The sequence below is a fragment of the Opisthocomus hoazin genome, chromosome 3, assembly GCF_030867145.1.
Source record: "Opisthocomus hoazin isolate bOpiHoa1 chromosome 3, bOpiHoa1.hap1, whole genome shotgun sequence".
Taxonomy (NCBI): Eukaryota; Metazoa; Chordata; class Aves; order Opisthocomiformes; family Opisthocomidae; genus Opisthocomus; species Opisthocomus hoazin.
Genome location: NC_134416.1, coordinates 54,707,083 through 54,733,050, shown reverse-complemented (window position 1 = coordinate 54,733,050; position 25,968 = coordinate 54,707,083). Strand labels below are relative to the sequence as shown.

At 41.2% G+C, this 25,968-nt stretch overlaps 1 protein-coding gene across 1 annotated transcript in view; it reads right to left on the bottom strand.

The window, feature by feature from the left end:
* The window catches only part of NPC1 (NPC intracellular cholesterol transporter 1), a 28,979-nt gene that overhangs the window by 2,753 nt on the left and 258 nt on the right, over positions 1–25,968 (bottom strand). The window contains exons 2-22 of the mRNA XM_075416318.1: positions 18,976–19,098; positions 17,595–17,701; positions 16,816–16,991; positions 15,740–15,907; positions 14,851–15,100; positions 12,739–12,815; positions 11,721–12,091; positions 11,117–11,343; positions 10,454–10,554; positions 9,387–9,489; positions 8,234–8,423; positions 7,635–7,817; positions 6,769–6,883; positions 5,817–5,944; positions 5,587–5,727; positions 4,968–5,057; positions 4,666–4,856; positions 3,761–3,876; positions 3,062–3,191; positions 2,456–2,656; positions 409–640 (exon numbers count right to left, since the gene is read on the bottom strand). Of these exons, the coding sequence (XP_075272433.1) occupies positions 409–640; positions 2,456–2,656; positions 3,062–3,191; positions 3,761–3,876; positions 4,666–4,856; positions 4,968–5,057; positions 5,587–5,727; positions 5,817–5,944; positions 6,769–6,883; positions 7,635–7,817; positions 8,234–8,423; positions 9,387–9,489; positions 10,454–10,554; positions 11,117–11,343; positions 11,721–12,091; positions 12,739–12,815; positions 14,851–15,100; positions 15,740–15,907; positions 16,816–16,991; positions 17,595–17,701; positions 18,976–19,098 (3,420 nt within the window). The remainder of the gene's footprint in view (positions 1–408; positions 641–2,455; positions 2,657–3,061; positions 3,192–3,760; positions 3,877–4,665; positions 4,857–4,967; positions 5,058–5,586; positions 5,728–5,816; positions 5,945–6,768; positions 6,884–7,634; positions 7,818–8,233; positions 8,424–9,386; positions 9,490–10,453; positions 10,555–11,116; positions 11,344–11,720; positions 12,092–12,738; positions 12,816–14,850; positions 15,101–15,739; positions 15,908–16,815; positions 16,992–17,594; positions 17,702–18,975; positions 19,099–25,968) is intronic.

Sequence of the window (25,968 nt, the reverse complement as noted above, 5' to 3'; positions counted from 1 at the left end):
ATACTGGTGCTAGCACATCACAGATCTACTCTGTAGAATATAAATACAGCAGAAGCCTTAACACTAACTTACGTATCCTTACTTTAGGCATGCAGAACCTCTGTTCATGTGCAACAGCACCTAGCCTACACCTCAGCAACACAACTGTTGCTGCAGAACAGAAGCAGCCACCACCAGATGCAGTATAGCCTACAGTTCAATTGCTGTGTCAGTACTAGGACTAGCTGTCAGAATAAACCTGTTTTCTACGCACCATCTAGGTGTATTAAGATAGTTCCACTACTGTTCAAATGCCTGTCGAAGTTTAGTAGAATATACTACTCTGCATCATGAATATATACACACACAAGATACACAGAACTGTTCAAGACTTGGAAACAGAAGCAGAGAAATGTCTTGTTAACTTACCATGACAAGATTTACTAATGAAACTGCATTCAAGCTGATGCCCCAGAGCCACATCACTCCAAACATGTTGACGATTATCATAGCAATGGTTACTGAAACTATAACGGCAGCCCATACTTCAAAACCAAGCAGCACAGTTGTGACCAAAAATATCGATCCCAAGGAGATGCAGAGGTTAAAGATGGCATCATGCACAATTGTCAAGTATTGTTCATAGAAGACATAAAACACACTGTGGAAAGAAGAGAAGTTGTACTTAGCCATCTCCCTTCTTATGTGCTAATATCAGATTAGCTTCTGTGCCAAGGATAAAGGAATTCTCTATGTACAGAGGTCACCAGCAGGAACTGGCTTCCTAGCATCAGTGGAATGACTCCTACTAAACACTGGCTGTCATATGATAACTCTTCACTAACACTTCAAATAAAGGTTGCATCTGGAAGCCAGGGTAATTCCCACACTTCAGTATAAGTAGCTACAGTAGTTTCCAGAAGGTAGTTCCTCAGATCGACTGCAGAGGGACTGATCTACTGCAGAGGGCCTGAACCGATTCATTTACAGTGAGTCCAAAAGGATGGATAGGATTCTTTAAAGCAGAGATTTCAGCTGTACAGATATAAATTCCAGCCCAATTTCATTGTGGTACTCTTACACAGAGTCTTTAGTATGTTAATCATGCACACACTGGACAAGCAGTACTTGACATCAGTGCTGCCTTTGCTTGAAGTACAAAGAAGTTTAAAGTTGATACATTCACATTACAGCTTGCAATGACCCAGGTGAACATATCTGCTTAAGTTAGAACTATTTAACCACATAATGAAACCTAGGAAGTCAACACCACCATGCCTGCTAAACCATGTCCTGAAGTGCCACATCTGCATGTTTTTTTGAACACCTCCAGGGATGGGGACTCCCTGGGCAGCCTGTTCCAGTGCCTGACCACTCTTTCAGTAAAGAAATTTTTCCTCATATCCAATCTAAACCTCCCCTGGCAAAACTTGAGGCCATTGCCTCTCATCCTGTCACTAGTTATTCAGGAGAAGGGACCCAACACCTGCCTCACTACAGCCTCCTTTCAGGTAGTTGTAGTAGAGACCAGTAAGGTCCCCCCTCAGCCTCTTCTCCAGACTAAACAGCCACAGTTCCCCCAGCCGTTCCTCATGAGACTTGTTCTCCAGACCCCTCACCAGCCTTGCTGCTCTTCTCTGGACATGCTCCAGCCCCTCAATGTCCTGCTTGTAGTGAGGGGCCGAAAACTGAACACAGGACTCAAGGTGCATCCTCACCAGTGCCAAGTACAGGGGCACGATCACCTCCCTACTCCTGCTGGCCATGCTATTCGTGACACAAGCCAGGATGCCATTGGCCACACTGGCCACCTGGGCACACTGCCGGCTCATGTTCAGCCAGCTACAGACCAGCACTCCCAGGCCCTTTTCCTCCAGGCAGCTTTCCAGCCCCTCCTCCCCAAGCCTGTAGCATTGCATGGAGTTGTTGTGACCCAAGTGCAGCACCCAAAATTTCACCTTGTTGAAACTCATACAGTTGGCCTCGGCCCATCGATCCAAATCCCTCTGCAGGACCTTTCTACCCTCAAGCAGATCAACACTCCTGCCCAGCTTGGTGTCATCTGCAAACTTACTGAGGGAACGCTCAATCCCCTCATCCAGATCATTGATAAAGGTGTTAAACAAGACTGGCCCCAACACTGAGCCCTAGGGAACACCACTTCCGACCGGCCGCCAGCTGGATTTAACTCCATTCACCACCACTCTGCGCTCAGCCATCCAGCCAAAAAGCCTCCACCTTTGTGGTGAAAGACAGGTTTCTTGATTTAAGTTAGTTATCAACCACAGTAAAGAGAAGTTCATGCTGTGGATGCAAGTTGCATTTTTGTCATTTTACTAGCCATTCCAGAGTCTCAACGTTACCTCCTGTTAGACACAACTCAAGACTCAAGTCTCTAAGATGTTATTAACCAGTACCTTTTCTCAGTTCCTCCAGCTAAATATTTGTCACCAAGACAAGAAGGATCTAAGCATACCTGTAAGGGAACACCCGGTAGTTCTTCTCTTTGATGCCCATGGTTTCAGTAATGTTATCTGCTATAACTCGAGCTTTCTTCATAGCATCAATAAAATCAGATGATGTTTTCAGTACAGTATGGTAAGTCATAAAATAAGTAGCTCCAACATCAGATTTGTTGTTTATCAAGTTGACAGCAGAGTTATATGCAGCATGTCCTCTATATAAACATAGTAATATTTTAGATGTCAATGTCAGTAAGCACCATTCAAATTTATTAGCTTATTAGCTTTTATAACTTATAATCTTGTTTTTATCAGTTTTCAAAGCTGATAAGAACTTCAGAACACAATATATTTCAAAACTGCACAGGATATACTAGAACAGACTGACTACAGAAGTTACTTCTCTTAGTACAGGGGGAAGCTACTGTTCCATGTAGTTGATGATGCATTTGTTTTCCCAGTTTTGTTTCAGAAAATACTACAGAACAGGCAAGATATCAGTGTTTGTATGCCTTTTAGAAGGCCATGAGATATCTGACCTTACAGACATAGAAAAGTCACACTTTCCAAGCAAGTATCTTTGGCACACTGTTCTAAGATGTATAGACTGTGGCTCTTACCCTTTGCCACATTTAGGATTAGGGTTGTCCGATAGGAACATTGGCAAAAATGTCATGAAGTCTTTGCCCTGTGGTCTCTGCTTGCCTTCTCGAGTCAGTGGTCGACAACGAGTGCAGGATGGATCGGTGACTGAAGACGAATACAAGAAGGTCAACTACAGGATCAAGAATTCTTTGTCGTGACACTAGTAACTTCTGACTTGCAATACTACAGGGTACCATTCCACAGAAAGCATTTTCACTGATGAAGTAACTGATTAGCCCCGAAATTCTGTACAAAATTTGTAGCCTTTTTTATTTATTACTAATAAGGTAAGGGCTACCAGAGAACTCAGTTACTTGTGCACTATCTACAACAAAGCTAGTAAGAATCATACCAAACTGAAGCATCTCAACCAAATCAGAGTACTAAGTTTGTGTGCACTAGTAAAGCCAGTAGAAGGATCAAAATTTTCATAACAGGTTATTTTTGACTAGTCATCACATTGGCTGTCTAGGTAGGCCGTCTTCAACCTGCAGCATTCCAGTAGAATATTTAAGTTTACACAAACAGCAGTTAAAACAAGTTAGAGGGCAACTCAAGAGGTGCCTGCTCACAGTAAGAAAAGCTATTCACCTGACTCACACCACAATAAAATGTTCTGGCTGTGAAACTTAGAAACCAAGCTAATCTGCTAGCAACAAGATGGATGCTAATACCTGAAGCATTGCAAAACTGTCCAGTGGTATTGTAGACTCGGCAACAGGATGACTGTGGCTTCACCCAGTCAAAGTAGTCATCAATCCAGGATGATGGGGCATAGCCTATCCTTGTGCTAGTAAGATAATATAACATAACCATCGTCAGTAATTTTATGTTTCATTCCAGAACACATCCCTTCATGCTTCCATTGCTGACTTACACCATGTCAGCTCATTCTGGTCCAAGCTACTTAGCTCTCCATGTAGTGCCCTGCTCCAGTATCCCATCCAAGAGACAGTCTTGCTTCTAACACAGCGACTAGCTAACAGCAGGAGCTTCTTCCCTGCATTCAAGTTCCACTGTCAAGCTCAACTTTCCACTCCCCTGTCCACTCTACACCTGATTCTATTGCAGATATTGTTGCCCCAGTTTTCAAGCAAGGGTCCTCCTTCAGTTAAGCTGAAGTAAAACCACTGAACTACAGTGGAGGAAATCAGGAAGAGACTTTCTTCAGCTGTTTTCTACTGAACTCCAGATACAAGTCCTGCTTAGTCTTGCTAGGCCAGTTTACTCACCAAGTTTAGAAGCTGAACATGCAAGTCACTTTCCAGGAGTGCTTAACCATACTGAGAGGTTCTCACGAGTTTTTCTTCCTGCCTTTCCCAGATTCCTTGAAGAATCAAGCCCCTTTTCCAAACCCAAGTACATCAATATATCCCACCAGTCCAGACAGGTTTTATTTTCATTCTAGGAGATTGCCACAGCTTCTTCCCTTCCCCCCACTCCAAACCACAGTATAAAACAAGTACAACAGAGTGTCAGTTGCACAATCAGCAGCTGAGCCTGAACTAAATTGAAAGGACACATTGGTCAGATACATCTCTCCCATGTGACTATGCAGAGAAAAGCATGGAAGACTTACTAGCTACCAATTTCTGCAGCATTGAAGACTTGCTGGACAAGTGAATCATTATTACATCCCATTCCACCACACACCATGTTCTGCCCTTCCAAAGAGGTGTAGTTGTGCCCTTCTTCTAGGACGAAGTAGACGGGAGGACCTGCATGCAGGTATTTGCCGAGCTGGCTGAAGTAATCCATTACATAGGAGTCCTTAAAAGGAAAATTTTGAGTTACTATTACATAATGTTGAGGTAGCACAAGAAAATAAAGATTACACTTCAGCCACAAATTGCCGATCGGCGACATGATCTTAAGACTTACATCTGGCATTGAGAGAGACTGATCCAGTCCAATCTCTACATTGTGCATAACTGCTGCACTGAATGACAGAACACCCACGAACACCGCTATCTGCAAAAAAAACAAATTCATGGAAGCGAGAACTGTACAGAAACAGCAAGCAATAGAAGTCATTTACTAAGTTAAACTAGAGCCTCTTTCTACGGTTCCTATTAAGTATGCTACCCAGGTTTAGTACAACAGCAGCAGTAAAACCTAGCTACTCAGAGCTCCTTTTGAAGCCATAAGGGAAAATTTATACTTAGATGGCAGCAGTGAAAAGAGATGTCAAACATCTTCTGTAAATAAGCACAGTAACCTTAAACTGAATCACAGATTCAGCAACACTACTCTAGATTAATGCAGTGTAGGAGCCAACAAGCGCTGACTTTTTGACATACACCTAAGTTGATTTGATTGTCAGTAATGCAACTCTTAAATCTGGGGTTTGGACAATCCAAATCCATTTACTAGAAATACTCTTGCAGTTACAAAAGCTTACTCCAATAACTAGCGTTGAAAGCAAAAATACTAGAAGCTTCATTTGTTTCCTTGTGTTGAAGGAAATGATGACTGCTTACATTAAACAGAGTATACATACTACTATTGGTCTCATCCAATCTTTAAGCAGATATGGAGAATACAGATTTTTGAAGAACAGAAATAGGATGCTCTCAGAACGCTGGACTCCACTCATTTCCTCATTGCTTTTGATGCAACACAGAATATCCAGTCTATTCCTCTGAAAATGGATTAAATGCCAGATTTAGTACAGTTCTGCAGAAGATACCCTCCCTATTACACTGCAGTTACAGGTGCATTTATACTTACCTCTTGACGCTTAATATCCAAGCCCAGGAGACTTACAAAGCAAGTGACTTGAAGAATAAAGTCTATGAGCACAGCCATTCCAGCAAAAAGGGAGAACGTGCGAACCGCTGGCATCGTAGACAGTGTCCCTGAAGGAAGTGACCCAGTTTGTTAAGCAAGCTCTCGTCTCTTGGAAATGCATGAGCATTTTCTAGACAGATCTTCAATTTAAGTGCTACCCTTAGAGCAGGACAAAGAGCCTTTCTCTTCAGAGTAAAGAAAACAGCCGATACAAGCCTGGCTATGACTGCTGTCTTTGACCTGTTTGACAGCATTAAGGCTGTGCAAAGAAGTGACTAGCTTTAAGACACCTCAATTCCAAAGTTACTAGTCTTGTGCAGACTGCATAAGAGGGTAGTTAAGGACTGCTGTCAAGCAAGATCTTGCTCCAGTATTAAGCTACTCAAAGCAAGTTGAACCAATGGAAAATTCCACTCCAGGTAAGTAAGTTCAGTATGAAAGAAGGCAAATTTATACTTCAAGGATAACAACAGATATGTCTAAGACATACTGTAAGAGTGAACCTCAAACATACTCTGTCATGGGGCATTTTTCCAAGCAGTGGCAAGATCACTGAATGCAATATAGGAGTTAGTACACCCTGACATCTGATATATTACCGAGGTCACATTTAGACTTGTCAGTCACTACAAATCAGTAAAGACCTCCCGCATTTCAAACTGAAGAGCTTGACAGAGTCAGAATTAGATCTTTTTGACTGTTCCAGTATCTCAAAGTACTACAAATGCCTATCCTCAGCAGAGGTCAAGTGAAACTTGATTACAGCAGTGAACAACTAAGCTAAACTTCCTCTACAAATTCTTGCTTTGTTTTTGCGTCTTAATTTTGCATTTATTCTTGCAACCTGCTGGCACGATAAGGCCCTTATCTTCAAATATTAAAGAAGTCTTACCAAGAAAGAATGCTACAGTCTCCGAAAGAGATGAGAGAAACATACTGGGTGCCACATCTCCCAAGACTCTGCCAATCTGTTTATCCAGAGTTTCACCCTGACGGCGCTCATCTCTCTGTTTTAAGGCAATCATTTATTATAATTAGGAATCATGCAATTTAGAAAGTGATTTCATATGGCTTTAAAAAAAAACCCAACAACTCCCAAACATCTAAAGCTATCTTTTATCATTTTCACTGGATTAACCTGAGGTCGCTAAAAAAGCGGATTCCCTAACACAAAAGCAGCACGGACATCTCCTGTTGCCTTGCTTCATCCTTAACTTAAAACACAGTAGTAAGCTCAGTGCTTCAGCCCAAACCACACACTTGCCAGAGGCAATGCCAGTTTCAGCAGGTTATCGAGCATATCAAATTAGAAAGCCGGTAACTCTCTAAAACTTAGCATCAGAAGTCCCTGGTCTGAAGCATGCAGTTTAGTCTATGATTACTGTTCACAATACACTAAAATTACAAGTGATCAAAATAGTAGTCAAGTTCTACAACTATCAAAGAAGTGCATTAAAAATATTCAAAGTGTTATTCATTTGTACATCATTAGTATGTGCATCAGGAAGTATGTCAAAGGAGCTTGATATCAACCAGCAGTAAGAAAAAGCAGAGGCCTTCCATTTTGGGGGGGGGCTGGTATGTGGGTGGAATGTACATACGATCTTGTCTCTCTTCAAGACCACTAGATATCCTGTGAGAGTTCAGAACTGCTCAGACTGGTCTGAGCAATGGAATGTAGAAGATTGTCTGCTCCAGGTTAACAGCCTTCAAAGATGACAGGCACATTTAGAAAAGCCTATATGAAAGAATACATACCTGAAGTGTCTGGACTATAATGAAAATGTTGTCCACCCCAATAGCCAGTACCAAGAAGGGAATTACTTCTATCACAATCAGTGTCAGTGGGATTCCAAAGTAGCTGAAAATGCCTATAGAACATGCCACTGAGCTCAATACAATCAGGATGCCTGCAATGCCCAGGGAGATCTTTGAATCCACCTAAAAAATTGTAATGACTGTCAACCAAACCAGCATCATCACCACATGGGACAGATTACAGCAGAAAAACAATCACATTCTTACATTTAGTGTATTTAGTAGAAAGTTTACTTTTCTGGTTCTTTTGAAGATTCATATGTATAAAAAAAACTGTGAAGCTACAAGCCTTAAAGCTTAAGTTAACTGCGCACTTCAAGTGAAAATAGACTAAGCTGAGGCTATGAAGCACACATGAATTGTCAAGTGTGACAAGAAGGGCAATGGTCCCCCTAGCTCCTGTCCAAGGAGCACTCAATCCTTTCAGGCAAGGCTGAATATGACCATTCTGCAAAAATATTTAAGTCACTTAAAGCTGAGAAAAACTACTCAGCAAGCCGTAGCTTCAGTGTTTATAGCAATAAGAACTTTACACATACCAGCAGTCTTCTACAGCTCTGGATATGTCCCAAAGCTATGGAGATGTACACAAACATTACAGTATAGCTTATCAACACAGTGACAATATCACTCGTGCTTTCACGACTGATTTCATCTTCAATACTCCGTTCAGCAGAAAATGATATAGTTAAGTTTGGATTATCATAGTTCTTCACAAAGTTAATGAACCTAGAAAAGAAAAAAAAAAAAAAGTGTCACGCTCACTTTAGAGGATAAAGCATCTTCTATTAGAAATACTTGGAAGTCCGTTGAACACAAATCTAAATCATCTGTGTGGTACTGTGGCCAGACAGCATTTTGAGGGGCCTTCCTCATTTTTAGGAGATAGGTGCTGGCTACACATCCCTAGAACTGTACGTCAGGCACTAGAAATATACTATGCTGAAATACTTTCCATGTTCTCTCCAGAGTTTGAGGAAAATCAGGTATCTTGCATAAGCTATGTCAAAGACTAAGCACAATTTTCCTCAAAGCTAGACGTAGAAGTACACACATGAAATATGAATGCAGCTTGCTTACAGTACTTGAGCAATTTATTAGTCCTTGTTTCAGTGCCCCTAACTGAAGGGAATTGCTTGTGACACAAGTAGATGCCAGTTATACTTGTATTTAGTCTCCGACTTTTAGTCCAGTAGTTTTCATCTGAACTGTTAGCCAGACCAACTGGCCTGTGTAAGCCAACATCAGCTCTTCTTGGTGGTGAAGGGGATGAAAGCTGTAGATCCTCATCCAGAATACCTTTTTAAAAATTAAACTTTAAGAATTGCAGGATAATGCTGGACCTTTCCACTGGTGGTTAATTGTCCAGTAGATTGAAGAGTCTACCTGTGTAACTCTAGCAAAAGTAAAATACACCAAATTCTTTATGAAGTTACTTCTCAGCAAGTACTACTGGACCAGATGGCCACTAACAAGACTAGAACTTATCTCCCCAAAGCAACTGACGTATGCCAGATAAATCGAAAGTTTTACAACCAGTGTAGTCTGTCCTTAACCAGTTTTGCTGCTTCTCAAAACATCTTTGTAATTATGCTGAGAAACTCTCAGTACAGTACAGGTGTTTTTCATGTATCTACATTTGAAGCTGCTCTAAGCACTGTATGCATTTCAGAATACAGGAAACCTACTTACTCTTTTTCCCATGCCAAAACTTTCATTAGCTTTCTTGAGTCATTGTAGTAGTTGTTGACAGGAAAAGTAATAACAAGAGCTGTTGCATTATTATAGTTATCATCTATAGAGGAAAAACAGTTGTCGGGCATTATGAAATGGAGCTTACATTCTAGTATAGGCAGGTACAATTAAGCTTAACATGAGCATTGTCCAAAGCAATCCCATCCCTACAACCCCATTAAATGTAATCTGTTTAACAACACCGAGTTCTTAAAACACACTACTGAAATAAGAACAGAAGCCCATAAATAATGAATAATTACTCATGAATACAATCTAAAGTGCTTATCACGTTCATGGCACCCCAACATCAAATTATTGCATGGTTAGACAAGGGGCTACTATATAACCAGCACTTATGACCTGCCATCTAATAAGAAGCAGGATGTGGTTTTCCTAAACACTGTGCCTCTTGCATACTTAGATTTTACTCAAAGCAAGTACAAAACCCCTACAGTTTAATGAAGAAGTGCTTGCCCTCAAGGCTATTTTAGTACATGTGTGTTTGATGTATCTATCAAGTTATGTTTAGCTGAATAAATTGCTTGAACAAAACTCTGGCTTCAGAATATTTATGGAAATTTTCTTTGTGAACACAACCTGTTTTCAACTGCTTTGTCAGATCAGTGACAGAACTTCATTCTACCTCAAAAGCAAAATACATGCATATCCCAGCATGTCAACCTGAAATACTTCATATTTTTATCTAGTCTCCAGAAACTAGAGATCCTCTAGCAGGCCCAAAGCAGACTGAACATTTGAATACTTGTCAACAGTATAAGTATGTTCCAGTAATAAACTGCTTGCATTTTGCACTTCCAGAATAGTCTGCCTCAAATCTCAGCAGTGATCTACTGAAAAAGTTATTTAAAATAACCTTATTTACTGAAAGTTTAACAAAACTCCAGTTTCTATGGAGTACATTTAAACATCTGTGTTAAATGAGAATGGACCTTTAGTACCAAAAACCAGTACACCAGTGTGTACTCTCAAGATTTAAACTGCAGCACTGTTTTGCCACCTACCATCATATCCTCCCAACACCAGCCATGGAAATACAGGTCCACCAAATGTTCCTAAGCAGGGATCATGAAGCAAGCTTGTGTCATTCAGTGATGCTGGAGTCCTAAAGAGACCACCGGCAATAACTGTTAGCTTCTGCTTGACAACTGAGGCACAGTACCATGGGACAAAGCAGTAAAAAGCTGCTATGTTATAACTGACTATCAAGAGAGAAACGAGACAAGATCACCAGTGATATATTGGCCTTGTGCTATGCTTGCTTTGAATTTTAACACAGTTTTAAAGGTGTCCTCATTATAACTTCTAAGACAAGGGGTAGCTTCTACCCAACTGAACTATAAAATGAATTGAAAGATTAGAAACTGCCTTCGGTTAACAGAACTACTTCTGAGAAGTGTTTGAAACATGTTTAAGGTAAACCAGAGCCACTGTCTGCACTAAACCAACCGTAACTGGAAACCCAATTCAAGCGTAACTCCTGATGAAGTACTAAGACAGAAACACAAGTGACCTATACTAGTCTGCAGTTCCACATAGTATTGTGAGTTTAAAAAGGAGTAAGAAAATGTTCAAGGGGGCAGTGAGAACTAGCCAGTTTCATCTGCCAGCAAGACAAAGATCTAGTTGGCCTACAGTTCGAAAAAACGTGCAATTGTACTGCTTACCGAACACAGTATAAGAAGTGAGTGTGGTAGTCAGCATAGACAAAGAACCCATCCCCATCAGCGTGATCTAGAACAGAATGACTGTTCTGAAAGTAGTTGAGTACACTCATTATAGTGCAGTTGTTGTTGTAGGGAGCAAGAGGAGCCAGGCAAATGTCTTTCAGCATTACAGTCTCATTGTCAAAAGAAGCAGTTATGTTGACAATAGCATCCTGCAAATCCAGCACCTTGAAAAAAAAAACCCCATAGTTAAAGAGCAGCATAAGAAAGCATTTCCCTTACAAGACAGGACTTATGTGCATACTATATTTCTCTAAGTTTCCAAAGACAGAAGCACACATCAATGGAAGCACATGACAATCTCATTATTTCTGTGTTCACACCAAGAATGCTTACTGGGACTTAAAGGCAGACTTACAAGCTAATGGAAGAGGTCAAAAGACACGGTTTCCAGCAAAAAGCTTCTATAGTAAGACTAGGATTTTTAATATAAATATCTAGTGACTGTTTTGATGAATATATGCCATTAGAGATGGAAACCAACTCCATATCGTTATACCTGTTACACATGTTCAGATCTTTGCTCTTGGGAAGTCCCAATTACCTGATGGAGAATCTGTTTGGTAAGTGGAGGCCCAAAAGGTACATCTGCTCCCGATGGGTAAGGCGAATAGGTGTCTGGAGGGCTCTCTGGTGCTTGAATAATAAGTTGTTCAGTACGAAAGAAAGGCCCAAAATGTGTGTCAAAGTACTCCTTCTCCTTGCGAGCTTGGCTGCTTGGGGCTGACCAGAGATCTACAGGGTTTGTAGTTGCTTTAATATATACAAAGCCTGAGCAGCACATTGCAATGAAGACCACAGAGAAAAGGATAACAGGACGTGGATTTCTGACACAGAAAGCCCCCCATGATGTGAATGTCATCCTTAGGCCATTCTCAAACCTTTCACCAAGCCTCTCACCACAGGTAATCTTTCCTGTAACAGCAAGAAGGAAACAGGAAATGATTGAGAAGTCAGTTAAGCAGCATTTTTGGGAAGCCCGCTAGGAAAGATGAAATTTTATTCTAGTTCTGTTTGTAGTAAGTACCAGAAGCTATATCTACACTGACAGTCAAACCCAGGGACCAATCCTCAACTGACATCAAGGAGGCAGAAACCAGCTCGTCCCCAACACTGCCCTTTCTAATGCAAAACTGTCTTTAACAGCAGTAGGCACAGCAAATAAAGACAGGAAGCAGCTAAAAGATATGTATGCATTACAATGAGCTACCTGAGCTGCCACACAAATTAAACTACAGTTCTTTCATGGCATGCTTTGAATGGATACATGGATGGGTCAGAACATGATCAAATTGATCTTCGCATCATGTTGCAACCTTCACCCCCAGCTATGAAGCACTCCATAACTTATTAGCATAGCTAGATTCATAAACTGTGCAACCAGGGATTTCAGCATCCAGCAAAATAGGGTTGAGAGAGAGACTGGCCAACAGACTGAAATAAAGCCCTCTAAAAATGGATTATCTGGCTCAACAAAGCTAAAATTCCAGAGCCCATCTACAGGAAGGGGGTGTACTTAAGCTGAGTTTCTAATAAATTTATTGCTTTTATCCAAGACGTACCATTGTCACGATGGGAATTCACAGAAAACGCTATATTGCTGTCAATTGGTGTGTACTCCGAGACAAAGTGCCGCCTCCTGCAAGATAAAAAGCTATGTTACCCTGCTCCCTCAAAAAGGTATCTTCTGGGGTTTGTACAGTAAGAATAGAGCCCAATGTTAGTATAGGATGTTAGTTAGGATATTTGAATCTCCCAGAATCTAGAGGCACCACATTCCCCCTACACCCATCCACTCAAGAACAGCAATATCCAGTTTTATGATCCTTTGGAACAGCTTGCAGTCACGCTGGCTGCCTTAATAAGCTTTTTCAGCTTGGATCAAACATGTGTTCTCTATGCATATTTAGAAGAGCAGTAGCATGGACAGCACAGAGAATCTCTTTAAATTGATGATAACTTAAGAGTACCAACATTTGCAAGAGGAAATACTTCACTTCGTTAGTGAAACCGCTTAAGTAACACCTACCTAGCCTGAAGAAATGGGTAAGTGAAGGAAAAGGAAAGTATGGTACTTTCTGTCCTGAAGACATGCAAGTTATAGCGCAAAACGTTTAGGACAGACCGTACTGCTTATACTCACTCCTGATAGAATAGGAGATAAGTTCAATAGTCTCCCCATGGTGATATAAACAGACCTCCAATTATGGCAGGATGTTTTGAGTAATGAACCAGACTTCTCACCCTTACCATTTCTTGTAGTTTACTATGCTTGTTGCCCAAGATAAGGTGGCTGAGTATGTTGTAAGTTCGTTGTACCCACTAGCCTTTTCCACACAAATTTAATTCTTATTATGTAGCAGTTTCAGATTGCTAGTCATAATTCAACAATAGTAGAGTTGCACAAAAAGTACCACCACACTTGACGATATTAGATAGTAGAAGCCTCTGGAAAAAGCTATTAAGAAATATTAACAGGTCCCCACTGTTCTGGACCACCAGCACACCCACACCAAAGCATTTACAGCTACAGTTACTTGTGCTCTTTACTAGGAAGTATCACACAGCATAGAGAAGCTGGCCTGCTGCCTTGTACTTTACAAAACACTAATTACTGGAAGCTCAGCTTTTCTTTGGTTTTCTTCAAAACAGGAGACTAAGGAAAAGTGTTCATGACTTAGTTTTCCCGCAGACTAATCCTTGTAACAAAATAGTCACTGCCCTATTGCAAACTAAGTTACAGTTGCATGTGGCTGCCAATACTACATACTGCTCTTTCCCACTGATCCTGAATTGAGTTCCTACAATGTTACTATCTTTAAGTCAAATTTTTAATGATTCTTTCTCCTTCTGCCACCTCTCCTGACAAAGTATGGTGTGTTAAACACTTTATTGCACATGTAACCACATGTAATGGAGGATTTAACAAAACACTGCACGTGGCAAACAGGCCTCTCCACCACTGGAATTTCCTAGCTCATTCCAATTACAACTTAAGGAACAAGTGATTTGAGGAAGAGAACAGGAACTGCATTTTTACTTAGTCATATAGATTCTCCAAGATTAGTTCATAGTGTACTAACTCAGTCTTAAGCATTGCAAAACCCCACAGCTTCCAGAGAAACTTGACATTTGAGTACAAAGGCAGTTCACAGCTCCTGGAAGGCAGTGCTCTGGTATCTTTATGCATATTTAAAAGACATGTAAACACGGCACTTAAGGACATGGTTTAGTGGTGGACTTGGCAGTGCTAGGTAAACGGTTGGACTCAATGATCTTAGAGGTCTTTTCCAACCTAGACAATGCTATCATACCACCCAAAACAGACAGATGAACTGAGACTTTACCTCAAAGCTTAATGTCAGACGAAGCAGATACATGCATTTCCCCAGACTTTTGCATACTCTCAAGCTGCTGCTTATGAAAGTTGCAGATTTGTGTATTTTATCCTGTAGCTAGAGATGCTACGATAGTTGTGCATGAACAAAACCAACTTGCACTCACTTTCTACCACATGGCTTTAGGTGTTAGAATACTCCCTGTAAGTATAAGCGTCTACCACAGAACATGACTTTTGGCTGGGTGAAGGAGACATAAGCATTCTGTCCTGGGCAAATGAAGTTTTCAGGGAAAAGGCAAGTGACTTTCAGAGCTGAGCATTTTGAATGCTTTACCTGTAACACCAGACTCCAAAAACTAATGCAAAAAACAGCAGTAGAAATCCCATGTAGGAGATCCACATGATGACATACACAGCATCCAAACCAAATAAAAGCCAAGGAGCAGGCAATGGAGGGGGTTGAGGTTTTGGACCACAAACAATTGAACAGTCTTGACAGCTGCATGGTCCCGTCGAATCATCCACAGACTCATTACAGCCTTTGGTAGCATTGTTCATAGGATTCATTCCAAGGACAGGAACATCTGTAACAAATCACAAGTTGCAGAGCCAGTTTACTACCAGGTAAAAATTCAGATCTTCACAACACAAGCTTCCCAGTTCAATGAGTTAACCCCTTATAGGATGGCCTGCAGCCTCTATACAGAGTAGCTTTTCTTGGCCTTACAGCTGAAGGAGCCCCTGCCTTTTCCATAGCAGGTACTAACTATTCACAGTTGTCTACTAACTAACTACTGGTCATGTTTTAGAACACTTCAGACTGTAAAACTAATAAGCACATACTTCCATCATCCCAGCAATGTTTTGTCACACTCCTTGGCTGTTCACATTTTGAAATGTGTAACAACCTCCTTGCAAAGAAATCCTAAAGGATCAGGGTACTGCCCTAGTTTCACCAAGGAATACAAGCTATCCAGTTGCCGAAGCTCACTCCATCCCTTAATGAGTTTGAGATCTACGCAGCAAGAAGCTGCATGTAAAGCAAGCGCGAAGTATGACTTCCAAGCAGAAATCAAGAAGGTAATCAGTTTATCTCACACTGCTTTGAAAGCCTATGACTGCACGCATTCGTTGTTGGGCAACTGTTTAACAAATCAGTATACCAGCTACCGCACACAGCCTTTGACAGGAGCTTTAAAGGCAAGGACTATTCAGTTTCTCACCTGAAAAGATAGGAATAATGCTGAAAGGAGTTTGTCCATTGTCTTTACTAAACATGTACTCAATCCAGTTGGTAGCATTGCAGTCCTTCACATCCTTCCCACACAGCAACCCCAGTGCTTTAACATTACTTGATGGAGCCTCCACATCTTTGCAGGCGTTATACATTGCTAGGAAAAGTACATGAAGACATTGGTTTAACGACTCTTCTGTTATTATTTGAGTGAGCATTCCAAGCATTTCCAATAATTAAAGACTCCCCAAGTTCAAAGAACGTGGTTATAGCTTTCAGGCTGAAACATCCTAGGATCATGAAATTATGCTTTCAGTTGTAATTACAGTATTCAAGGTTGCAATACTTTGTTACAGCTATTTTACTCTGGGTAGGTCACCTGAATGTGCATTACGTTAGAGCCTACTTTACTGTTTGAGAGGGAACAGTACTTAATATAAAGTTTCTTTCAGGAAAAGTTATGACAAACATTTAAGGTACTTTTGACCTGTAGGCCATATATGACTTTCAAGTGTCTCAACTTGATTAAAGGTTACTGCACAAAGTGTACAAAGACTGAATTCATGCTTCAAGCTTGCTATAAAGCCAAAATACAACCCAAATTTGTTTGTTCTTAGAAAAAAAATCTTTGGATTTGACCAGGAACTAGAACAGTCCATTTCAAGAGGAGCGAGAGCCTCTTAGAGAACCACTGTAGTGCACAGTGTACAAACTTTACTATCATACTTGCCAGAGTCTCAGTATCAGGTAGACAACTGGACATTCAGTGTTTGGCAACAACTTTGTTGTTCTGAAGTTGAAGTCATCAGGATTATCAGTCATTAACCATTTGTATGATGTCCAGCCTCAGCCGAGTCTTCAAAAACACTGTTATTAACTGGGTCAGTGTAACGTCTCCTACCCAGACAGTGTTCCAGCGGTTTCAAATGGGACCTCCTGGTACCCATCCGATGCCTCAGACTTCAAAAGACAAAGACATGTTTTGCCCTCCGAGTTCTTCCTAAGAAAGCACTGGTCTTGCTACCTCGACAAAAGTCTAGGTAAATTAACACACTGTTTACTCACCATTTGCAAAGCGTTCTCCAATGAAGTACTGCAGCTCTGTAATGCTACTTTTGTTCTCTTTTAAAATTGGATCATAATAAGGTATGGTGCTTGTAACATTCAAAAAGTCAGACTGATTTGGACTGCAAGTCAGTTCACAGAAGAGGTTTATCAAGTTGTAAAAACATGACGGACATCTGGGTAGGAAAGCCAATGAACAGCAATCAGATTAAGAGGTAAAGATGCAAAGCACATCCAGTTTGACCTACACACCAAGTATAAACATTCTGCTGAGAGCAACAGAACAAAATATTTTAAATCTGCAAGTTTCTAATTAGCAACACAGCATTAGTTCGTGCTTACAATTGCTTAATACTCATCAGTAGCATCAACATCATCCACTAGCAAAACTGCCTACCTCAAATAGCACATAGAAGCAGAATTTGACTAGAATTTGAAGGAAAACGTAACTGCTGCTAGCAGGAAGACTTCTGTTAGAACAAGACAACTGAACAGTACTTCATGTCACCCTCTTCTGAAGGCTTCATTACCAACATAGTAGTTTGAGACAAACTGAGGTTAATGTCTATTCTACCAACTAACTCCACCCAGACTGCAAGTAGTTGTTTCATGAAATTAAAGTCTCCTGATATGGAAGAGGAAGTCTCTCCAAGAGGTTACCCCAATAAGCCTCTAAATGAAATTACCACCTTTTCTACAGTTTACTTGAACAGAATGCTCTTCATGAGCTTTCTTCTTACAATACAAAGCTCTAGTTGCTTTGCCATTGATTATCATACCTGGAAAGAAACTGAAGAGGCAGCTCCAAGTTGTTTTTCAAAGTCTGAAGCTGACGAACATCACAGCAAGTGCTAACATTGCCGAAGAATAAACCTGGACAGAGTTCCTTAAATAAAAACAGTATTGAGATCGGGGAGGGGTGAGGAAGGAAAAGCATGTTTAAGAGTTCACAACTCATAGTTATGGGTTTCACTTCAGCATATTTCAGAAGACAGTAACTGTTGCTGTGGGAGATGTATAGAAAAAAATAAATCTGTCTAGTCAAGGAGATTCTTTAGAGAATAAAGAGAAAAATCACTTCTTTTATTCAAGGCATCACTTCCTTTTAAAAAGCTCCTTCAGATGATCTTTAGTCACCAGGGTCTATAAATAGAATGATAATGGTATTTGAGACTCTATTAGTAAGAGCACAACACATGTTTACCCAAGTTGGAAGTATTCCTGCAGCTTACCCTCTAGTACACCTTCTGGATAGCACCAGACTAAAATCTCAGAAGGCAAGCCACTAACCACAAAATCATTGATTACCTGGAAGAGCTATTTCATGTTCAGTTTATGGAAGAGACAAAATCATTTAATACAAGTATAATTTATAGTAACATACAAGAACTCTACATTAAGTCTTCAGAAACTGTGCAAAACAGTAGTTAGCTCACATACATATTTAAGTCACACCTGCCACCAGTGAAACCACTGTGTAACTCCACAGCTATTTCACACTTCAAAGCTTTGAACTATCATCTGCCAGAAGGCAAGTCTGGCAATACCATCCTATATTGTGCATCAAATCCACAAACTCTGTTTTGACTTTGGTTTTGTTCACTTTGACAGCTGAAGCCCAGATAAGGAAATGTGGTCTCACACTAGGCACAGCGAAGGAGACTGGACTTTGTGCAAGTCTGCTCCATTTGAATGAGTGTTGGTTATTGCCTTCCTATTCAATGAAGAGATCAAGAATGATCATCTGATGAAAACATAATTTAGTCTTGTCCTTTAGAGATCAGAAGGGCATAACTGTGGAATGTATCGTAGTTTGGAAGAGTCCTAAAAAACCAGTCTGACCAAAGAGTGCTCAAACCAGTGAGGAAAATAAATATGCAGGAAAGTGAACCAATCCTATACTTAAGGTTATGTTTGTGAAAGCCTGTAGTCACATGTTTTGGAGACTTCTCATATCTCTGAACAGAAACTGAGGTATACCACCTTCACACAGTTGGGGCTACGCGCTATACCTGAGAAATCAGAGAGAATCTGTTCGCTTGCTCATCAAGTTAGGATGAGAAAGCTAAAGGTCATAATGCAGGTCCAATAGAACCCAATACAGAACTCTAAAGCGTAGCAGAACCATTTTTTAGCATCAGACCTCCAAAAGAAGCTCACCTGCATTAAGTCATAGCCATCCTCTGGTAGTGCTATTGGCGGTCCATCATATGCACAGTTATATCTCTTGTCTCCAGAAGCAACTCCACATTCCCCATACCAGACACACGATTGTGGAAGTACCTAATCAACACAAGATAACTGATTAACTGCAAGGAATAGTTGCCAAATTCCTCAGCTATTATAGAGTTTGTATGTTACGATTCCAAAAGTCATTTATAATCCAGATACAGATAACTTCCTGATAATTTAAACATCAGCCCATACTACATAAAACACCCATTAAGAAAAGGATGTATTTTTGACAGGGTGCACATCACCACATGCACATCTCCAGCTCAGTTCCCCCCCCTTCCTTGCCCAGCCCAGAAAGAGGAAGTGCACCATCTACAGTGAACACCAAGTATAAGAGTTAAGAAAAACCTAAATCTGTACTTGAAAAGCATCTCCAAATATAAGGTGATGTAGAAAATAATTTGTTCATGCAAGACAACGCATATGATTAGTGGGTTGAACTGTCACTTTAGAGCACAGGAGTCTGTGTGTGGAGAATTGTATTGCTTATACGCAATATTTTAATTCCTCCTGCCACTTTTTAATCCTTCTTGAAAACTCAGTCACTTACAGTGACAGATTGAGGAAGTAGCAGCATAAATAGGATTCTGAAGCAGAACTTCATGGTTCTGCAGTCACCATAGAATGCAATGTATTGTCACAATGTCAAAGGGCGCTCTCTCTCACCAGCTTCAAGCCTAAGCACGCAATATTTAAATGGGCTTACAGTGCTAAGTAAGAAGAAAAAAGCTTCAAGTCTCATTTTTAAAATGTTTTGATTTAAGGGACTATTGAAAAATTCAGAAACTGGTTCTTTGTTATGTGTGTAATATAAAGGAAATTGGAAAAGGACAATGGCACCTCGCAAGCCTTGTATTTTTGTTCAGCAGTACTACCACAGAGACATCTGAAATGCTAAACCAAAATATTTATTCTGAAAATTGAAACATTTAATGCAATAACAAGTTATTTACAGCAAAAGCTTTAAGACAGCTTCAAGGTTTTCCTATGCACCTGGGCTGCAAGCAGAAAGCGGACTGCACAAACATTTACTACACTTCTGCCAGCTCTGATCAGAAGTTTGCACAGTACAGTTCGAGAGCTAACTGACCTATTTTTATCTCCTGAACAACCTTGACCAAGCATTTGTAGAAACACCATATGCTGACATTGCAAGGACAGACTGCTGTGTTTTGTGCTTGACCATGAATAATATTGTTTACTGACCAGAGAGGCCCCTGAAAGGCTGTATGCATAATACCCAAGAGCTACCTAGAATTACAATGCCTCTACAACATTCATTTTTGTGCTGAACAACACTAACGTTCTTCAAAAAGTACATCAGCAACTGATTTGTTTGCTTTTTTTTTTTAATCAGGGATAATAACAATCACTAACTTACCTGACCCTGTCAGATTTGTTTTCCATTTAACTCAACTTAGACAACATGGCCTGATTCAAAGTTACTCACTGTAAGCCAGGTCCAAAAGTCAGTTTAAGTACCCCTCATCCACATCACTGTTTCGTTTGTCTGCTCTAGTTTTTCTTCTAGCTAAACCTCTAACCATCTGTAAGTATCACCACATTCTTACATACAAGCTGCAACGCACCCCTCCAGATTGCACTCGTAAACACTGAAAGTTTAACACCAGCATAAGCAAAAAGTTAAATCCCCATAACTTGGAGACTATCTACAGAAACTACCTTGTAAATTTGTTCACACGTCAAATTAATCCAAGAAGTCAACAGTTCTTCAATGCAAATTTACAAGTCTCTATCTTCACCTCTGCTCCCTCACACCTATACACCTCAGTTTTAATAGCAAACAATCTATTAGCAGGGAAAAGATAATGATTTAGTCTTTGTATGTACCAGTGCCAGAAGTGAATTAATCACCTCTTCAAGAGGAAGCACAGATTCACTGCTATTCTTGCAAAAGGGCAAAGAATTTTGAGCTGCTTACTACTGCCCGTGAGAATAGAATTAGGTATTTCTTCAATATCAGGCTGGCTTCCGTGTTTAGTCTAGAATGGCTTGTAATCATACTTTCTTAAAAAAACACTTTCTGTGCTTCATTAAGTCTCATTATCTAACACAAGCTTTAAAATCTACAAAATCATCAACCTACTCTTCAGAAAGACTTAGCTTCTTCCAGACTGCATGATAAAACTGGTAATGCAGTTATCAGTTACAAAACATTCATTAGAGCACTTGGATAGAAAAAACTTGAAGTAAAAATTCAGTGACCACGTCTGGCTGACTGATAGTGCTATTGCTTTAAAAATGTTATCTGTATTTCAAGGTAACACTTCCTCGGCTATAACTACAAGATACAAAATAAAATACAAGCTGTATTATGTCTATAAATTTACCTACTTGGCTTTTTGTCATTGTTTTCAGGACAGAACATAAAGTAACTTACTTGCATGTGACACTTGGTCATGCACCAAGAAGTGTTCAACTAAACACAAGAAAATAAACCAAGATGAGGTGTTTTGGCCTAATGTTACTTTACACTTGTAATTTGAATACAGAATTTAGAACCATACTACTGAAGTTCCACACTGATAAAAGCTACAATGGAAAAAAACATGTTTATCACTCAAATTTTCAGCCCGTTTAAAAAAGCTGATCAGTTACTTTTAACTACTAGAAGAGTACTTACACCTAGAACTGCAAGTTTGAATACTCTATTTCAGTATTAACACCAAGAATTCAATTTCAGAGACAACCTCAGATCAGATATTTACGCCATGACCTACCAGGATCTCACTAATAAAAGTCTGAATTTGTTCCCTGAACTGGTAAGCTTTGGTGATCCTTGATTTACAGTGGCTGAACTAAGCCTAATAAACACCAAATCATTAGAGGTCAGCAGCCTAAAGTCACCAACACAGCCCTCAGACATTAACAAGTCAATAGCACACTCATCACTATGTCAGCCACAAAATATGGGCAAGGGCTGTTCTCCCAGGGCTGGCACACTATTCAGGGATGCTATGAGTAACGAAGTCACTACTCCACTACCACTGATAAGATACAGCTGAAGTTCTGCCCTCCAAAACCCTCTAATAAAAGCTAGATTAAGACAAGTACTTTGCTCTTTCCATTCTTTCAGAAGCACATTCCTACACTGGTAGGAAGAGATACGGATGAGTAAGTGTGGTTGTAAATAAGTCATCGTTAACAAAGCTACTGCTTGCAGAGTCAGACTTTCAGGTCACTTAAGATTTGGGTGAACAATCGTCTGTCTTACATGGGTGAAAGCCCTCCTAGCCCCAGAATTAACAGAGAAATGCTGTGTTGAACCCAACTGCCTTCTAAACAAGGCAAGATACTCCGTAAGACTAACACAGCATTTGGTTTGCATTATTTTTTTATTTTAAAAACCGAACACATTATTAAGTGCTCCATATTTTAAAATGGGACTTTCCCAAGCACTTTACAAAGCAATAGCAACACAACCTTAGACCAAGTCTGTTCCAAACTGCCCCACACACAGTGTAGGAACCATCTGGCAGTACAGTAACACTAGCCTTCAGTACCTCCCCAGAGTTCAGAGAAGTGTGTTCCTACTTCTGGTAGATGTATTCTGTTTGAAGAGAAATTTCACCTCAGGTCAGAGCTGCAGGAGCCCTAATAAAGAACTTGCATTTGAGCAAGTATGGACATTTCACGACTATTAACATTCTACAAAGGTTACAGCTCTCCGGTTCTCAGGCATTATCGTTTGTCATAAAACTAGTGTCCCAACAGACCATAAACACATTTACTTCAGTCCAAGTTTCTTCAACTGCATGTTGAAACAAATCAATACCCTTCAATGCTTCCAGCAACATTAGCCACCACCAACAATGAATATGTAGCTGTTAAGCAGACAAAGAACAGTGATGATGTTGTATACAGAAACAGCAACTATTTGTGGTCCTGCAAATACCAGATGACAAGTGAACATTGTTTGGCTCTTCAAATTAAGATTACTAATGTACGGAAAAGGCAACAGCATCAGATACAGATGTTTCCCCTTCCTTCATCTAGGACAGCACATCTGGGATCTTGCAGGGCAAGAAGAAAGATTCCAGGAAACAGCATGTTCTCCGCCCCCCCCCCCCCAACTAGTCCACATCACACTTAGTAGCTGATATTGCCCACTAGGTTGGGAAACACAATACCACATCACCCTTAATAAGTGGCTAGACTGGTTTATGGAAACAGGTGACCAGGTCACATTTGCAGATCTGCCCCAGAAGTTGGATGTTACCTTACAGCCCTCCCTATGAGAGGAGGAGGTCCATGAACCAAAGGAAACTTTACAGCTTTGACTCTTACTCTGTCTTTCAGTAACTTATTCGGAGGCAGCCAATTCAGAGTCGAGCTTTGTCTGCCAAGCTTCTCTTGATCTTTTGCTCATAGGTAAGGGACCGTTCCCTTTCAGGCAGAAAAGTCATTAGCTACTGCTGGTGAGGCAAAGTAAGCCCCCCAGTTCTGGAGTCACCCAAGCACATTCCACAGGTCACAGGAAAGGGAAAGTCAAACAGGAAGAGAAAGCTGAAATGATGGTAATGGTTCAGAATCTGTGGGAGCAAGCTAGCATTAGCCAACAGTGTTTTATTGGGAAAATACAAACTTACTGCATGCATGATCAGAACGCACAGGGCCCCTAACTAGCAGCTTTCTGCAGCTAAGGCCATCTGCAACAAAACACCTCTGATGCCCCGCAGGGGAATACTAATAACACTGCAAAACACTTAGATTGTTTTGTCTGCTACCCAGCAAAGCACTATTCAGTCCTACCAGCCACTCCCTCCCGTCCCCTCTCCCCCTTCCAAGAAGGCTTCCTCACTTTCCATCGAGAAAGACTATGAACAAGTCACTCCTGATTTTCCAGGAAGTAACTTGAGCGGTTACCGTCTTGTTCTGAAGCTACACTGCCATCCCTGCCAAGCAAGCTGCTCCACACAGGCATTTCAGAACTTCGTGGCCAAGGTCACATAACACCGCACTTGCAGGCCACTTACTAAGTTTGAGACAGAACAGCACCTTCCATTAGCACCTTCCCATAGGATTTCAGAAGCTCAAATATATCCTGCAGCTTGGGATCCCGGTTGTCGATAGCAAACCTGTGTCCAACCTTACTTAGCCAGTAATTTGACTGCTGTGTATTAGTATAATTATACAAGGTTCAACTGAAACAGCTGTCATTAAGCATACAAGATACCATCCAATACATTAGGATGTTCATACGAGAACAAGAACGGTTTCAGGACTTCATCCTCATCTAAGAGGACTCAAAAACAGGACTAAATAGGCCAGGATTTTCAATGTAGTTAACTACCTATTAATACCACCTATGAACTATCAACCAGTAACAGGTTAGCTGGCACAAGTCTTGTACCATGCACCATTCAGAGTGAAATGACACAACCTGTACAGGCTGAACACTCCAAGTTCATTGTGAAAGTGTACGTAATGGCAGGATTGCAAGCTGAAAGGCCACTCTAGTCCACTAACTTCTTCAAAAAGCAGGAAGATGACATATGGCACTTTGGTTTATACATCCTACAACCGAAAGCATGAAAACATTACACTACCAGTATACCTGAGGGAGAGAACAGGTTTCCCTTCACAATACTTCTCTTCTGCAAGCATCTAACACTATATAGGATCAGCCTAACTGAAGGACCAACTTCTCTTTGAAAGATAACAAGGTCCACTTTGGGTATGTAAATAAGAGTTAACAGAAGGAAAAAAAAAAAAAAAATCAAATTTCGCCTTTTTGCATTACAAAACTGAAGCCTGCATGGTTAAAGCCATTTTGCAATGTTTACTTCTTGTGGACCAAAGCCACACCTTCTACAAGGATCCCCTAAATCTTAGGGGAACTTGTTTCAAGCTCCTCTAGCTCAGTATCCTTCCGTCACCTAAAGGAAAGCATCCTGTCATTTCCTCACCAGCCTAGGACACACCTCATTGCTACAAGATGGTACCTCCCTCCAAAACACTGCATGACGGAGTGTTGGTAAGGTGTGAAGTCTGTCACCTACCCACCTAGAGATCATGAGTCATTACTAAACAATCGGCTTCTCCAGTGCTAATAGGAAAATGTATTCGTAGTTTTCTGTTCAAACTCTTTAAAGGTTGTTTGAAGAGGACACAAGAACAGGAGAACCTCAGCACACACACACACACACACACACACAGGATGACAAACTCGTGAGTTTAAAAAAGGTTAAGTGTAAAACTTGACCTACGAAGTATGTTTCCAAGTTGGTTAGAGAGAGGAAAAAAAACACCAAACAACAAAGGATTAAGGCTTACAAGACGCTCCTTGTTTCTCCGTAGGAATGTGGAGCATCTCACTCCTATCTCGGACTACAGCATAAACAAAACGTGACTAAGGAGAGTGAGGGTTTTACAGTATTTTTTTCTAAAGTATCAAGAAGCCCAACTTATTCTAGTCCTCAGTTTTAAAGAAACGCGTAGTCTTAACACCGGCACACCGACACAAACAGCAGATCTCACCCCACGCAGCCCGCCGCCTGCGGGCGGCTGTCGCCCAGCCCCAGGGACCCTCCGCCGGCCGAGCCGGGCGGCGCGGACAGAGCCAGCCTCCGCACCGGCATGTGACCGCCGGCCGCTGCACGGCCGGGGCACGCCGCCGCAGCGCGGCCTCCCGGGGACGGCCTACCCAGCCGGGCCGGGCCCGCTACACCACCGGGCCGCCCCGCACCCCTGCCCCGCTCCGGCACCGAGAGGCAGGGGAGGGAGAGCCCCGCCGGGGACGGGGACACACACACACACCCCGGTAGCGGCGCCCAGCGGCCACAGCCGCCTCCCTCAGCCGCCTCCCTCAGCCCCTCAGGGCTCCGGGGAGCCACCGCGGCTTCCCCCCAAGCAATACCGGAGTGGATCCCGCTCCTCACGGCGGGCACCCGCCGC